Below are 18,097 nucleotides of genomic sequence, written 5' to 3'. Positions count from 1 at the left end.
CCCCCTCTTTGGAGATACTATGATGGCATTTAAGGGGGCGCCCTTAGTTTATTTTCTTATACATAATTGTAGAGGCACAAAAGATATTTTTCTCTCGTAGTACTTGAGTTGGTCAGGACACGTGGATGCGTCCGAGGCGACCGCGATCCACTATTTACTATTAAATACCTACGTTTTTAATATACTGAAAATCTATATTTTTAACAAATTTTAATTTTAAAAATATACCTAATTAAATTCCTAAAGATAAAATAAATTTTTAATATTTACGGTGTATAGTAGTGTTTACTGCGAGGCGATTCTAAAAAAAAAACAAGCGCTTTATTATTTTGTATTAATTTCCACGTGATTTCATTGCAATATTGTTTACTGTCCACTGAACTTTTTAATAATATAACATGTAACTGATATGTACACAAAAATCAGTAAGTTTCAGGCATTTTGAATCCGACTTAAATGTATGTAAAAATAAATGTTGTTTTAAAAAATTGTGCTTTTTCATTTTGTACCTTGACCTCGGATTTATAAACAAGGATTATATAAAATAAAAAAAAACATTTTTAGAAAAAAGGTAAACTTTAATTTCAATCGACTAAATCACATTAAATTCACAACAGTAGAGAAAGTTTCGTCTTGGAATGAGTAAGTTAGTTTTCACTGCCAGAAAACCTGGATAAAACACTTTTCATACTTTCAACAGTGAAAACCCACAGTTAACCTTAGAAATATCGACTTGTAACAATATCAAGTCTATGGCAAAACAAAAACGTCTTTGGACTTTTCAATTTTTTTTCATATACTATCCAGAGTATATCGCATAAACAAAAAATTAACTTTTATTAAACGAAATAAAAACTGTACTCCGAAATTGGCTCTAGCGACAAGTCTGCCAGGTTTCAAAAAATATTTTTTTTCAATATATTTGACTTTGACTTACAAGTAATGTTTTTTGTTAACTTATTAAGCAAAACAAAATATACATAACAAAAGTACATTCTAAATTGTTGAATTAAACATTAATTAAAATTATTTCATCTAATAGAAAAAGAATGACTATAAATCTAGATAATATCAAGAATTCAGACCGAGAATCTAGACTTTCTAGCAGTCAATAGTCTTAAACATAACTTATCTAATGTCAAAATACTTATCAATAACAAAAACTAAGACTTCCCCTTTTTAAGAGATTCTGGTTGAAGACTCAAAAATATATACAACACAGGAGACAAAAATAATGTTGCCAAACGTTTGGGAAATCCGTCAATTTCTAAATGACCCAATTGACCATTTGACTGACGTATTTCTGGTCAGTTTAAATATTATCGAAATCAAGTTATTAACTAAAATTAATTACAATGTTTCATTTATTTTCCAATTTACTGACAGTTTTTAAAATGTCCAAAACGAATAAAATGACGAAATTCGCAATATGCCCGTGATACAATAAACTGCAGTTTTGCTAATATAAGAAAATTCTATACTAAAAACTTAGGTAACCTTTAGTTTTTTTTTGCGAATCAAAACGTCAGAAATTAAAAACGTATTTCCATGCACTTAATTATATGGACAAGCAAACAACATTGCCGAAATTTTATACATTATAATTAGGGCTGTAACGGAGGCCATTTTAACGGAAGTAGAAACGGAGGTCATAATAAAATATTAATTGCGATTTATTAAAGAAATAAAAACAACATTAAAGACGTAAATTAACCTCCGTTATAACTCCGCATACGAAATAACGGAAGCGGATGCGAAGTTATCATTTCTTGAGGAAGTTCCGCACTTGCGGATGCGGCAGCGGAGTTCCGTTACAACCCTACTTATAAGCAAAAAAAAAAAGCAAAAACCTTCAAAGAATTAAAAATTAATAACTACTTAAACTATTCACATTACTTATGTGAATTTTGGCAGCCATTTTAAATGTATAAGTACATTAAAGTTAAGCGTCAACTTGTAATATCTTAGAGCAACTTAAATATAAGCGTAATAGAACATATACACATCATACAAAACTGAAATATTTGGGTCATATTGAGGTAATGTATAAATTAATAACTGGCAACATCCTAAAATAACTTACGACACGAAACTCTTAGACATATAACATAGCAAAAAACATATAAAAGTAAAAAAATACACTATAAAACAAAAAAATCGAGATTACAAATTCCATTTCAGATGTTGAGCAACCTATTTTTTTTTTCTTTATTTTTTTTTTGTAAAACATCATATCTTGTTATTTCCAAATTTTTTAGGTTTTTAAGCTGCTTCAGGTCACTTTTTAATCAAAATTTAAATTCATTCTTTAAGACAGTAAAAAAAAGAAAAAAACTAACATCATTTTTTTTAAAAGCTATACAAACATTTTATTCATATACATAATGAGCGTGCAAGTATAAAAATATATCAAAAAGCAACCTTATAAGAGCTGGAGAACACCTTTGACTAAACTGTCGCACAACTGTTGTGCGATTGTTCCACAATCGATTTTTAGTTGTACAACTAAACAAACTAAACAGTACTTCGCACCTCCATAGGAACCAAAGCGGGACTAAACAGTTGTGCGATAATTTAGTCAAATGAACACACGCTCCAAGAATTAAAGTTCTTTTATCAAAAATGTAAAATTATATAAAAATATAAGTTTCGTACAAAACCTAAATATAGAGAAATTTTGAACAAATTGGCCCCTAAAGAGTAATTTTTTTAACAACACGTTCAAAAAAATCGAATAAATCACGTCATGAAAGCAAACATTGGTAAAATGTTTATTAAAAAAATACTTTTTTTTAGAAAAACATTACAAGAAAATAATCTAATTCGTCGGTTCAAATTAAACACTAATATTGTTGAAAACATTGTGACAAAAACGAATACCTAAAACGACAGTCAAATTATAAAAAAAAAATCTAGACCTAGAATTTAAAAATAATCACTTCTTATGGCACAAATGGCAATCTGTATATAGACGAAATATTTGACGAAAGATTTTAAAATTCTTTCACAGGTTTTTAATGGTGTCCTGTCAACAGACGGGTTTTTAATGGTGAAAAACTTGTCAACCTATGTGTCTATACTCACAATAGTGGGTATAGAAATTATGTCTATACTCACTGTTGTGAGTATAGACATTTTTTTTTCTAATTGTAGTATGACAGATTAATCAATATATACGTAGAATTGTTGATTCCCCGTGTATTTAGCTGCGAAGGCTTTCCCGGCGGCGGTGGGTGCGCTGAAGGCGAGCTGGTCGCAGCGCACGATGTCCGCGTGCAGGAAGGTGGCGCGCGCGCAGTCCACCAGCTGCGAGGCGACGCCCTTCCGCCGGTGGCTCGCATGCGTCCAGATACGAGACACACCGCATCTGGAAGATTGTTTTAATTATAAAGCTTATAAATACTATTATAATAAAGCGTAAACACACTTCTTTGTTGCCTAAGATAGCAGCAGTTACAGCATATTTTTGAATAATTCATTTTTAATAAAAAGCCATACACTATATGTTTTCACGCCATTAAATTTAGGGTGTAAATATTTTGGATAAAATCCCTAACGTGGGAAAGAGACTATAAGTTGCTGCCAACATCACAAGATTGCTAAAGTTTGTCATGTCATGTCATTTTGACATTTGCTATTGATAATTTGACAAATGTAAACAAACAATAAAATAAAATTTTCACAATTTCATACGGACGAAGCCGCACGGGAATAGCTAGTTAAATTATAAATGCGAAAGTTTAGATAGATGGATGTTTGTTTGTAGACTACACAGCTGAACGGATTTCAAAGAAATTTGGTATAGATGTAAAGGATAGTTTGGAAGAAGACACCGGCTACTTGCATTTGTTTTTTTTTTAATTCAAAGGCACACCACAGGACTCGGTTTTAGCTATTTTTTTTTTAAATAAAAACTACCAGAAATCAATTAGAATGCACGGTCGGGAAAAATAATTGATTACTCACTTGACAGGGTAATCTTCAACGCTACAGCAGTCAGGGTCTCCAGGTATCAACTTATAAGCCCTAACTTTAGGCTCTACAATCAGGCAGCCTATGATCTGCTTCTTCTCTACGTATAAATAAGCCTGGAATATAAAATAACACGTTAAAGACTGTGGTAAAATCATAAACATAAGGACAATTGTCTCTTATTTAACTTTTAGATTATACAGGGTGATTGCTGAGACAATAATGATATTCGAGAATGACATTTGGCACATAAAGGAAGAAAAAAAAATATTACTAAGCAAATTCGGTAACTTCCAGAGTATGCTCTATATCTTGTATTCATCGGGATCCTGACTTATGTTGAAATCCTACGCCAGTAGTGAGTGTTTACGCTTTATTGAAAATGAAAATGAAAAAATGTTAGTTATGAGTGTGGAAGTACACCGGTAGAGGTAGACAAAGAGATGGATGCATTGCGTGAAAGAGGATATGCTTAAGGGAGTGGATTCAGTTATGACGGTTGATATGTATGGAAGAACAACACATACTGTGCCGGCCCTCCGTAAGGGATAATAATAATAATAATAATTAAGACAGTTGGATTAAGGGCCCGATTGACAGTTGGATTAAGGGCCCGATTCAAAAGGCGGTTATTTTAGAAACCGCACGACTAGTGAGGAGGTTCCTGTCTCTGCAGCCCTGACCACTGGTTGCTTGAGTCATCGGATTCCGCAGCCGGTGGACTTACTATTTTTTTATATAATATGTTTTATTTTGTTATTTTTTTAAGAAAATCATGTGAAATGTATTATATATAAAAATAAGAGAATAAAGATATGAAGTTAATAATAATAACTGCTGGAGTCATCGGATTCTGCAGCCGGTGGTGCTCTATTTTTATATATTATATTTTATTTTATTTTTATATCAAATGTAATGTAAAATGTATTATATAGAGAGTAAGAAATAAAGATATATGGGATAATAATAATAATAACTCATTTAATCTATTCAGAACTTAAAATAACATAGTAGTAGCAGATAAAAGATTGAGGGAATAAAAATAATAAAACATATACACAGAACAATAGAATAATGGAATATACAAAAAGCACATACATAATAAGCAAATGCATAAAAGAAAAAAAAATGTTTTACAGATATTTTGTTAACTTTAAAGTGCTGAATGGATAAGGCCTTTACTCAGCTATGGTGCTTATTTCCGTAAAAGCCTTTACGGATAAGGGGAAGTTATGATGATTTACCGTGTAATGGTGTTGCAGGCGCGGCAGTTCCGGCTGGTAGCCGAGCTGCGGGTGCACGAGGCGCGCCAGCAGCGCCGCCGCGCGCCGCCAGCCCGCGCCGCCGCCGCGCACGCGCAGCACGCGCCCCGCGCCGCACTCGCTGCGCTGCACCACGCACTCCTCCTTCATACCCTGGAACACAATAAACCCTTAAAAAACTGATATTATATAAAAACATACAGACGACTTGAGTACCTCCTTCTTTTAGAAAGTCAGTCAAAAACAAATTTGATCTGTGACAAGTTGATTTCGACTTGGTTCTCGTTAAATTATAAAAAGTAATACAAAGCCTATCTATCTATCTAGGCTTTGTATTAGCTTTTTAGTGGTGAAAGAATTAAAATTGTTCCAGTAGTTTTTGTCAATACATACAAAAATACAAATCTTTCCCCTTTGCAATATTAGTATAGACTAGCTGTTGCTCGCGACTTCGTTCGCATAAATTTAAAAAAATCTAGCCTATGTTACTGGTAACATAGCTTTTTAATGGTGAAATAATTTCGCAATAGTTTTTGATTTATTTCAATATACAAAAATTCAAAAATACAAATAATTCCTCTTTACAATATTAGTATAAATTATGTAAAAACTTACATTATACTTAAGAACATCCGTTGCATTATGATGAACTAAATGATCATGCTCGTCCTGAGGATCTCCGATCTGAAAAAATAATTACCATAAATAAATCTCAATCTATACTATTATAATAAAGTGTAAACACACACTTCTTTGTTGCCTAAGATGTCAGCAATTACAGCATGTTTTTGAATAATTCTTTTTTTTAATAAAAAGCCCTACACTTGCACTCTTTAGGCTACATATCACGACATTAAACTTTGGGGGTAAATATTTTAGATAAAAATCATAATGTGGGAAAGAGACCATAAATTGCTGCCAACATCAAGGAAGCAATTGTCATTTGTGCATTTGAATTTTGACATTTAATGCGGATGAAGCCGCACTGGAACAGCTAGTATAATATATAACTTATATCTTCAACATTATGTTAATATTAGAAACAAACAATTTTCATTATCTACGAAAAATACAGACTTTAATTTCAACATAAACTCTCGATACTGGATTTTATGATAAAAACAAGCGGTCGCCCGCAACTATGTCCGCGCAGATTAAAAAAGATGGCCTACGAGACTTACTTAATGACCATATGTAGACACTGTTTTCCAAGATAAGTAATAACTTACATCCATCCATTTAAACAGATTTAGATTACAAAGATAGTAAGACAAGACAGTAGGACTAAATTATTTTAATACCCAGCCAGCAGACTTGGCCCGTACAGTCGGAAAGTAGCGACATTGGCGTCTGTTAGTGTTCACTGTTAATTGACAGTCCAGTAAGTACGCTGATCAACTGTACTGGCCAGTATAAACCGCGCTTTATAATACCTGATAAATAACTCCGCACTCATTGCACTGAGTGACGCCGAACTTCTTCTGACCTGCGTCTATCACGTACTGGTCCTTTACAGACTTTAGTATACATCTTCTGCTTTTATCTGTACCTATAATGATAAAATTCACATATAAATATATAGATTGAGATCCCGGATCAGGATGACGACACTTAAATTCTAAAACTTTAGTGGTATACGATTAGATAGTGCTTGTTTGTGATGTAGCCGAATGGCCATTCGTTATCCTGTTCAATGGGGCAGTTACGGGCTATCCGACTTTGAAGTAGGTCAAAAATACACCTAAGTTCACTTATTTTCACAAAGCTGATTTTCACATATGTGTTGGAGACCACTGTAAGAATTACTAAACAAATATTGGCAGACAATTTCCGTGGGCCGTTTTTGAAGACAGACGAATTAAAGTTGCCAAAAATTTGACTAAACTTTACTTGTATTTTCTAATGCTTGATTTTTATATATAACACTCAATATTATAAACATTGGATTGGATTTTTGTATGTATTGTAATTACTCAAAAACTACTGGGCCTATTAATAAGCTACATTTACCTAGCTACTGCGTTTTAATTTTTTTTTATTTACGTAGACGAAGCCGCGATTAATAGTTAGTTATGAACTAAACTGCCACACTTACGGCCGAATACTGATACGATAGTATCTTCAAATTTAGCTTTAATCCAAATGTTATTAAAAATACTTTCAGTATTTGTCTGTTGATTTAAATACAACCGCAACATATATTCTTTCAACTTATACAACTTGTTAGTTAAAAAAATTACTTAGTAAAATTATTCCACGACCAAGTAATACTTTAATGTAAAGCTTGGTTTACAATGTTCTAATCCAGCGAACATCGGCACTGGATTACAACTAAAAAGTTAATGGACACTAGAATGCATTTTAGAGTTTCTGTATGGGTTTATATTTGTAACCCTCACTGGAATATTGCATTCCAGTGTCGGTTTACCTTATATTAGTTGTATTCCAGTTCTCAATTTGTAATTCTATAAATTTTGAACACTGGACTGGATTAATGTGATCAGGTCACAAATTCCTCACACTCAGAGTGGTACTTTTAGTAGAGAACATACCATTTATATTCTAAACTAAGGGTACTTAATAACAGCAGATATAAAGTTTGTAATAGTTACCTTTTGGTAGATTTGAAACGCCAGGGTTTGGTTTGTTGAATATTGAGAATAACTTTGTAGGCTTAGATTTGGGTGTATTTTCTTCCTCCGATATCAAATCTGTAAATAAAATTAATACTTATTAATAAAATCATGAGTTACTCTTACAAATATTATTAATGTAAGTGTGGATGGATGGATGTTTGTTCAAAGTTATCTCTGGAATATCTCAACAGATCAATACAAAATTTGTACACAGCTGTAAAACAGTCTGGAAAAATATAGCCTAATTTTGTTCTTTTTCCACGGGGATGAAGTCGCGGGCAAAGTATTATAGTACATTATTAAAAATGTAAAAAACTACACCTTGTGTACAGTTCCTTAGTGTATATACTGAAGGACTTTGTGTACTAATATTATAAAGAGTGAAGACTAGTATTTTTGGAAATCAACAACTTTGGGACAATTTCAAAAATTCTTTCACTATTTAAAAGCTACATTATCAGTGCGTAGCATAGGCTTTACTAATCGTTTCTTTTTAAATTTCACGCAGACGCAGTCGCAAGGAATAGCTAGTTTATGCATAACTAGCTTTAACTCGCGACTTCGTTCGCGTGCAATTTAAAAAGAAATAGTAAAAAATATAGTCTACACTATTCACTGATTATGTAGCTTTTAATGATGCAAGATTTTTTTAAAATCGGCCCAGTAAGTTTTGAGTTTTTTCAATACATAAAGAAATCCAAAGAATTAAGGGTTTCGAGTATGTCAGTTTAAATATAAAATTAAACTCACCAGGACTGACTCGTGGTATATCTTCTTCTGTGGAGGCGAGCACGGCTTCAGCATTTATGTTGTTGGACTGCGCCATCTGCAGGATCTGCTCATCTAACATCTTCAGTTCCCGCTCTATCGCATCCAGATCTGTTAATTCTTCTGCTTCTAGAAAACAAATACATATTTATATAATATATAACTTTTATCATAATTCACTAATATTTAAAAGAAATCATGTGCTACTGGCCTAATATAGGGATTAAGTATTACCCTTCCCATCCTTATATTGTAAGAAAAGGGTGGGTAGGGGTATGGAGATTTGTCAGAGGAAGGGACAAATAGGAAAAGGAAGTATCCTCTTTACGAGGATCTGTAATTGCAGATGCAAAACTACTAAACCGATTTCAAAAATTCTTTCACCATTAAAAAGCTATGTTGTTAGTGAGTAACATGTTTTATATTATTTTTTACACGCGGTCGGAGTCGCGGGCGAAAGCTAGTTACAAATAAAGTTAAAAACTATTGATCTTATTAAAAAATAAACTTAAAAGTTTTTTTTTGTTGGCGGTGACATAGAGTATTTTATTTATTTTACTATGTAATGAGGAATAACAAGAAATTTCTGTTATGTAATACCTTACCTTTATTTTCATTATCTTCAACTACAATAAATCCTCCATCTACAGGCAGAAAATCTGTAGTTTTTGATTTTTCTGTCATATTAGAGTCTGTCATAACAATATCTTGGGCCATTATATCTTGACCTGCCTTTCCTTGGTCATTGTTTGATGCACCCAGTTCAACTATAACTGTGTCAGAATCTTCCGGTAGTGGTAAACTTTCCACCGGTATAGCTGTTACTGGTTGAAAGATGGTACTTGTCTCTTCTATTATTGATTTATTGAAGCAACGTACTTCTGTTTTCCTGAAACTTAACTCTGATTCCGGGACCTCCTCTTCAGTCCATTGACTTAAGAGTGCTTCTATTGTTTGTTGTTCTTGTACAAACGGGTTGACTTTGTCTAGAAAGGAATTATTTACTTAGATTTTTTTTTATTGGGTAATCAAACTTCTTAGTGATATAAATGTGGAAGTTTAGATGGATGGATGTTTTTTAGTTTGTAGCCTAAACTGCTAATTGGATCTGAATGAGATTTTGGTATAGATAGAATAGCTTGACAAACACTTAGGCTACTTACTTTATTAAAATAACGATAACGATATCGGGAAAAATACAAGGTATCAAATCTGCTAATGAATATTGCCTCTTGGGATTTTGATGACGGATCTTGATTACGAAGATTCGAGAACTCAATATTTCCATGTACATTGCCATGAAATGTGATCCTCTTATTTTCTTTATCGTATTCAAAAATTATATCCTTTGTTAATAGAAATGAAAACAAAATCGTCTTTGCCACTAAATAATAATTAATATAAGTTTTTTCAAACATTCTAATATTCTATAGAAAACGTGTAAAAAAATTATTAATATTAGATAATAGTTTTCGCTCCCGACGTCCGTCGAAGGCTACGAAAGTCGCGGGCGAAAGCTAGTCAAAAATGAAACACGATTTTTTTTAATATAATTTTTCTTACCTGTCAATAATTCTGTTGAATTAAATTCAGCTTCATTTGCAGAGCTTTGAGATGTGATACTTTTATTTATAGTTTCGGAATTAATTTCAGAAGATTTCATATTTCCTTTGACACTTGTTATATTAGGTTTATTATATTTAGGTTTACGTATCTTATGTTTCACACCCATATTAATTTCTCCAGGCTTTCGTTTACGTCTGTTAGAATGTCCGAATGGACGACGTGGGTGAGTTGTCGTTAATTCTATAGCATTTGATATTTTAGTTGCTATACTGGTATTTAAATCTGGATTACTTTTGCCATAGAATGATTTAGCTGACAGTATCTCTTTGAGTTTATCGCTATTGAATAGTGAGAGACGAGCCTTAGGTGCTAAACTTGGATCTAATCTTGGAAACTTAGAGTTCGGACCATTATCAGACATACCATCATAGTGTAGCCTTTTGTGACTCTTTTCACTATCGCAAATAGATTCAGGGCTTTCTTCAATTTCTATTGCAGACCGTCTGCTGTGACTAAGTTTAGGTGGAGAGCCCTTCGTGTCAGTTGTATTGTGTGGTGTTTTCAACATTTGGGTTGGTGATATAAGATTTGTGAAATCCATTTTTGTTAGACAGACAATGGGATATTTTATTGGTGATGAATTTTTCTTCTGTTCGAGTAGCACACCTTTGAAGCTGTGAAGTTTGGGTGAATTTTTATGTTTACGGAGAGACCTTCTTAATGGTTTAGTTGGTGTGTTCTCTTTTGAGTCTGTGGCGGAATCTGAATCGAAATTAAGGTCTTTTAGAGAGCTACTGCAACTTTCTGTGTCAGCAATAAGACTGGCAAGACTTTTACGAGCTTTGCTTGATGTTGATGATGTTGTATGTATACTGGTGCATGAATGTGTGGATGACGGTGTGACAGGGTAGTTACGGAGGTGGGGGGTAGCTGGTGTGGAGGATGAACCACATTTTGATTCAGGACATGAATATTGTGTTTGATACTTTTTCAGTGTGAAGGGTGATTTCATGAAATTCTTCAGGTAATGTGTTTCTTTTAATTTCTTTGTTTGGCTTCTTGTTTCATCTGTGAACATGAATACATATCATGATAGTAAACAGATTTAAATAAGAACAGATAGGATGATTACTTTTTGGTATTTTATTCTCAAAGAAGATTAATTAAGATTCTGGCAAGTCTGAATTTGATTGTTATAAACTCAAAATCAGATTTAACCATTATCTTAATAAGAATCCTAAATATATCATGAAATAAATCTGAAGTGTTGACTTCTAAAAATTGGACAATTTTTTAAACTTTACTTCTATTATAGCTTGCTCTAAATATGGCTAGTTTTCAGCTAAAGTAGTCAAGATAGGGCATATAAGGGACACTAATTCAAAATAATACTTGATTAACTCACGCCATGTTGATCTCTCGGGCGTTTTAGGAGTGTTCTGATCAGTTTCCTCTCCAGAGCTTGAATCAATGGTGCTGATGATGCCAAGATCACAGTCATCACTGTCACTCTCGCTGTCCAGTACCGGGAGCCGGCGATGCTTCGTCAAAGACTCCGGCTGTGGGGGTGCCTCGCCTTGAAATAACCCTTTTTTCCTCTCAGTCATTTTCGGCGTATGCATGTGAGGAATTCGCAAAGAACGACGCGGTGTTATCGCGGCCATATTACTGAATCTTTTCACAACGCAATGTTTATTAAGTCACAAAGTTTCGCACACGAGCTTAAAGTTACGGAGTTGGCGCCTCCATCACTTATTTACGAATATTCCCATCAACTATTGAAAATGTTATCGAACACATTATGTAATACAAGTGTAAAGTTGGTTATAAAACAATTTTAGTCAGCAAATCAAAGAAAAGCAAGCGTAATCAATTAAAAACACGAATACAAAACTTTAAAACGGCTCTACAAGTCAACCATTGTTCTCAATTGTTTGGCGCGTAAACATCTGTCACTCACAATGTTGCCAAGAATAAAATAAAATGTTGTTGCTTGTTGCTAGCCACATTCGATGTGTTACGCAATTAATTAAAACCTGCTATCTTTTCAAAAACGATATAAAATCTGACTGTTGTAATTAATGCGGTATTATGATTGTCGTTATAACAATAAAAATAAAATATGTAAACGGGCAAAAATAAATCAATTTAATTTTGACATTTCCTTTTATTTTAAGTGCGCCTAGTTTGAAAAATATTTCGGTAGGCGCTTTTGCCATAACGATGGAAGCCTCCCATCAAATTCAAGAGAGTGCGTAATGTGCTTTTTAAAAACATGCTAAGTGATTTAATTTATCAAATCTATTATTACAAGAACAAGAACTTTTAAAAGATTTAAAAGAAACGAACAAAAAGAATAAACTATCGTTTCTAAAGCTGGAACCAAGCCTAAGTAATCTACGTTTCTGCGTTGATACTAATACTAGAGTTCGGTTTGCTTTTTTCAAGACTAAAATTAACTAAGGAATGTTTTGAAAGGTTCAATAAATCAATTGTAGAGTTATTTAAAATTTATAAAAATATTTTGTCAGGCGCACTATAATAACTGGAATTGATACAATTCACAGACTAATGATCAATCAGAGCATTATTATAATAATAGATAAATGCATTCCAGTTAATATAAATCAAAATTAAAGCTAAAATAGATTGTTGCAAAACGGTGGTTTTGTTACTTTATAAATGGTTTGGTAGTTTTTACGTCTATCATAGTTTTTTTTTGTCTTAAATTCTAATCTTGGATGGCAAAAATGGTAAGACTGGAAAGAAGAAAAAAACCTATTCCATTTAACAGAGAACAGCACTAGTTAGATAATAACGTTTACTCTAAATAATAGATTACATTCAGTCTATAACTTCACCTCCAATTTAACTACGTAGGATATACAACCGTTTGAAACTAAATGAGGTCAACACTTAGTATTTTTATGTTCCCTCTGTTGTGTTTATATCTGTGCAATATACGTACAGGAAACCAGAGATATTATATTACTGGTTTTGCTGAACAAAAAAGGGTTAATATTGTGCATGTCGTAGTTGCCAGTGTTAATGCAACAATCGACAAAAACTAGGCGCAAGTAGCTGAGGCGTGTCGTGTAGGGAACAACCGGTTGGGTCATGCATGGCCGAAATGTAGATTTTATAACGCACTATTAGACTTTGCACACTATCGTGTATACTAGCAACACTGAATAAGTACTAGGAGGCAGAAACACAAAGAAAGCATAGACAAATCCATTGTAAGGAAAGCTTTGCTATCACAATTTTATTTTCCCAATTCCTATTACCTAAAACTGATGGCAATGGCAAAAATGGTCAATACAGTTAATAAAAAAGTTTGATGTGTATCTGATTATTACAGTTGTATAAAGAATACAAATATTGAACCTTTATCCTCTTTCGTATGATCGTAAAAAAATCTTCGTTTCTGATTAGCGAAATGCAATAACAATCATGACGATTTAATCCAGTATTATCCATCCCGTTGTTTCAAATAGATATTATGTTAATTCAAACACATTAGACGACCTCTGAACTCTGATTGATTTACGTCAATTCTACGTATTATTAACGGAATAAAAGTAATTAATCCTAAGACCTAGAATAATTTAATTAATTAAATATGTGATAAAATTAATATTACGACACTGGCCGAATGGTTGCACAACCATTGTCTTGATTAAATAAAAAGAAATTAAGTGACAAGCGTTTACGAGGGATTATTAAATGAAAAGCATTGAGCGAGTCATAATTAATTACACAATCAGCTAAACAGCCGCGTGCCGATATCGTAGGTAATATAAATGGGTCAGTCATTCGTCGCCGGGATTGTTATTGTCACATGTGGACGGACGTAATCCGAGTTGTGGGCGTCCATCTTGGATTTTAAATTATAACTGGCCAATGAGAGTGTTTCGTTTGTGAAGGCGGCGCGAGTTCCTGGATTCGTTCCAATTTTAAATTACAATAATAGAAACTGCTTACAAAGGCCGTATTTCAAAAAGGTATTATAATCTGTCCAATAGTTTCAAACTGTTGTTTGTTAAAATAAGACAGAATAAAAATTATATTTGTCTTTTATTATTGCTTCAGGAATAGAAGTCGCGCTCGGCGCCATTATACAAGGGTGCCATAACCGCTTAACCATGAGGGACATTATTTAGTTAAATGTATCAGTCAACTCTAATTCTTCCTACGGATTAAAAGAAAAAATGAACTTTTTAAACGTTTCTAAATATATAAGCGTAATTATGAAAACATCGAAAACTTATAAAAAATCAAATGAAATTAAACTAAAAGCTATATAAATGGACAGTTCTCAGACTAGAATATGTTTTTTTATTAACATAATATGTAAATGGGCGAGCTTTTACACATAGTAACAAAGATTCGCGCCCAAGCTTCAAGTTCATTGACCGAATTCTTTAAATATTGAAGTCCTTAAGTTTTGTCTATGTTGTTCGTATGTTGCTTTTGAAATTATGAAAATTTTATTAACATATTGATAGCAAATGTTAAAATGACATGACATGACAAACCTTGGCAATCTCGCTTCCTTGATATTGGTAGCAACTTATGGTCTCTACCTCACATTAAAGTTTTTATCCAAAATATTTACCCCTAAGTTTAATGGCATGAAAATATATAGCCTAAAGCGTGACGCAGGTATAGGACTTTTTATTAAAAAAATAATTATTCAAAAATATGCTGTAATTGCTGACATCTTAGGCAACAAAGAAGTGTGTGTTTTCGCTTTGTTATAATAGTATAGAAGTATATATTATATAGATAACAAATGTCGATTATTCCAAGTAAGTTCAAATAACATTAATTAAAGATTAAATAAATTTTTGTGGATAAGGTATGAGATGTTAAGTTTTTTTTTTTTAAATATTGAATGGTGGCTAAAGAACAGGAGCTGCCTGAATTCGTGGGCTTCAGATATTTCATGGGTTGTTGATCAAGCTACGAACCAAATAAACAGTACTATTAAATACAATAAAAATAAAATTATATTCAAATATAAACATTTGAATAATAGGTTCTGACTGTTAGCTGGTCATGGACCGAGGCAAACACGTCATTGCAGCCACAGACAAGGTAACATTCATAAAAAAACTAATTTACTTTTTAAATTAATTGCAAAGGAATCTGTTCCACAGATCCTAAATAAATAGACAACAACCATAGCTATAATAAAAAAATTGATATAATAATAAATAGTTTATTTACAGATGTTTTACTTATGGAAAACCACGATACGTGTGCTAAATAATTATTTAAACACTAGATTTCGCCTGCGCCTCCGTCTGCGTGAAATAAAAAAAAAAAGCGAGTATATGTGTTTTTCCAGACTATCCTCTACATCTATACCAAATTTCATCAAAATCCCTCAAGCCGTTTAGACTACAAACTCTAACAAACATCCATCCATCCATCTAAACTTTCGCATTTTTAATATTAGTTTGAAGTATGATGAAACTGGAATCTACGTTTTGCCACACATTATTTTTAAAATTTCAACATTCTTAACAACCGCCTTATTCAGTCGTAATTGTAACACACTTTTTAATTTACCGTTTGTTGTTACATTAATTATTATTGTCGCAAGAATTCTTAATATTATAAACATTTTTGAGACGAAAACGTTGTTGGGAAAAAAAATAAAAATAATTAGTTGTTTCTGCAACTTTTTAAACTGTAATTAGGATTTTTACAAAATACTGCTGAATATTCTAAATACGTAAAGCGTGGTGTAGACAAGCGGTTTAACTGATAGTTATTTGCATACACACACAATTTTAACTGAATAGTCAAATTGTTCAATTAAAAACTGAGCATATTTGTCTTAAATTGGCTAAAACAAAGACTATAATCATAGAGGGAATGTGTCAGAGATTTTTAAAAAGAAAATTAAATAAAATAATGAGGGTAGTATAGAAACTAATTGTCACAAAACGGTATCTTACTAATTACTTAATTAAAGTATTCTTGTTAAAAATACTTACTTAATATAATCGATTACTTTTAGAACATTCTGCAGTTTTTCACCGGTACAACAATGTAAACATTAATACATTGTCTCGTTATTAATTGCTGCACTTGAAAGTAAAATTATCTGTATTTGTAGGTAACTTAAATGATTGATTAAATAAATAGGTACATAATACCAACACTATGCGAAGTGATCATTGAAGATTTACAAGGATTAAATTCGAAGGGAACAAGTTGATTTTTCGGTATTTTTATTATGTTGGCAGCGATGCGTAAAATTCAATGGTAGGCTATCTCATCATCGATGATAATGCACGGTTTGGCAACGCCGCGCCCGCTCACCTGGTTTACCTGCGCAGTGACAACAGAGGGGAAAGACGCGGCGGCGCGGCATTCAGTCGATTCAATCCATCGTACCGAAACGACACGCATGTCTGTTCGTGTCTTTAAAATTTTCTCATATATATTCAATTCAATATAAACATTAATATAAGCGAACAGTTTCGTTAAGAGTGTATAGAAAATGATAACATTTCAAAGTTTCCCTCGGTTGTGAAAATAAGAATCGTTCGGTACATTGACACCTATCAGACAAGAGTAGACTTTCGGCAATGAATTTAGTCGTGTACCTGTTGTGATACGTTTTAATTCCTTAAGATTTTCACTTGCAGTCGGAAACGGCTTACGTAGACGAGTAGCGGTAAATCGTCGGTTCGCGCCGCACGCGACTTATTGCGTCGGTTAAGTTAAAACGTCGGGTTTTGAAGTGATTTTTGTCGAAACAGGGAACATAGAACGCTTAGTCGGTTACCGTTAGCGTGTATTAGTATGCATAGGTGAGGCTACTGCGACTGGGTTTGTGCGTACTGGATGGACTGGTGAAGGGAGAAGGTGGGTCGTGTTACTCTGTGGTTGCGTGGTGTATGGCGCTATGATCAGCGGGGGCTGGGTGTGCGCCCTGCACGTGCGGACGGCGGGCCTCGCCGGCGCAGCTTTGGGTTCGGATGAAGAGGAGATCGTCTACTTGGCATATGTTGTTATAGATGTTCTCACTAACCAGGTAAGGTTAAACTTATTTATATTATAGGAAATTAAGCATACTAACATACCGTGTCCATCTTTAGGTTTGAACTAAATATCTGCCCATACTTTATTAACGAAAATAGATCTAATAAGATGATACTTTGACCACAAATTATTTTGAAAAGTCCATATTTATGATAATTGTAAGTAATATTAAGTTACTAGTCGGAAAGTAACTTTCTTCAATAATTAGTAAATGTTATATGGATAATCTAATTCTACTGGGGTAAACAGAGATGAGAATGAAACCAATATTTGTTAATTTCGGTATGATAAGGTCATAAACCTGTCACATGTACCGAATCCCAGACTTTGTGGCAAATATTTAACCCTGATTTCAGTATAAGCCAATAGCTAGATTCCTTAACATATTTGATACAGACTTAGAAGTGTAAATACCCAGTTTACATTACTCCATTCCAGCATCAATTCCAGTGCTTACAATTGGAATAACGTAAATCCACATCAACCTTCATACTTTATACTATACTAATATTATAAATGCGAAAGTTTAGATGGATGGATGTTTGTTAGAGTTTGTAGCCTATACGGCTGAATGGATGTTGATGAAATTTGGTATAGATATAGAGGATAGTCTGGAGGAAGACATAGACTATTTACTTTTGATTTTTTTAATTCCACGCACACGTAGTCGCGGGCGAAAGTTAGTTGTAATACAATGTAAGGGTTTACATATTTCCAGTTGTAATCACTGGTTTCTATTGCTGGACTGGAATAATGTAAACTAAGCCTAAGTTATATTGTTTGCGTATATCTTTATCTTTGACTTGAAAGAAAACGATTTCTAATTATTAT

At 33.0% G+C, this 18,097-nt stretch overlaps 2 protein-coding genes across 2 annotated transcripts in view; one reads left to right on the top strand and one right to left on the bottom strand.

The window, feature by feature from the left end:
* Positions 1-2,358: 2,358 nt before the first annotated feature.
* On the bottom strand, positions 2,359-12,140 carry LOC106103171 (N-acetyltransferase ESCO1). The gene is made up of 10 exons (XM_013282857.1): positions 11,610-12,140; positions 10,202-11,272; positions 9,244-9,624; positions 8,621-8,767; positions 7,847-7,945; positions 6,668-6,783; positions 5,850-5,918; positions 5,217-5,387; positions 3,967-4,088; positions 2,359-3,367 (listed from the first exon to the last, which is right to left on the bottom strand). The coding sequence occupies exons 1-10, from the start codon at positions 11,866-11,868 to the stop codon at positions 3,163-3,165; spliced, it is 2,640 nt and encodes an 879-aa protein (XP_013138311.1). The 5' UTR covers positions 11,869-12,140; the 3' UTR covers positions 2,359-3,162.
* Positions 12,141-16,582: 4,442 nt separating this feature from the next.
* LOC106103106 (RNA-binding protein fusilli) overlaps positions 16,583-18,097 on the top strand; it is a 62,826-nt gene continuing 61,311 nt past the window's right edge. Inside the window, exon 1 of the mRNA XM_013282772.1 lies at positions 16,583-17,258. Coding sequence (XP_013138226.1) covers positions 17,130-17,258 — 129 coding nt within the window. The 5' untranslated portion in view covers positions 16,583-17,129. The remainder of the gene's footprint in view (positions 17,259-18,097) is intronic.

The sequence above is a fragment of the Papilio polytes genome, unplaced genomic scaffold (assembly GCF_000836215.1).
Source record: "Papilio polytes unplaced genomic scaffold, Ppol_1.0 DF823868.1, whole genome shotgun sequence".
In the NCBI taxonomy this organism is placed as follows: domain Eukaryota; kingdom Metazoa; phylum Arthropoda; class Insecta; order Lepidoptera; family Papilionidae; genus Papilio; species Papilio polytes.
Note: the sequence above shows the minus strand (reverse complement) of the source record. Positions and strands in the feature narration are given on the sequence as shown.

Excerpts from the sequence above, each read along its gene's own strand:
- LOC106103171 (XM_013282857.1), bottom strand. The coding sequence starts at position 11,868 with ATGGCCGCGATAACACCGCGTCGTTCTTTGCGAATTCCTCACATGCAT. Across the intron at positions 5,919-6,667 it reads AGTGCGGAGTTATTTATCAG|ATCGGAGATCCTCAGGACGA; the intron begins GTATTATAAAGC and ends TTATTTTTTCAG. Across the intron at positions 5,388-5,849 it reads CGGATGTTCTTAAGTATAAT|GGTATGAAGGAGGAGTGCGT; the intron begins GTAAGTTTTTAC and ends ATTGTGTTCCAG.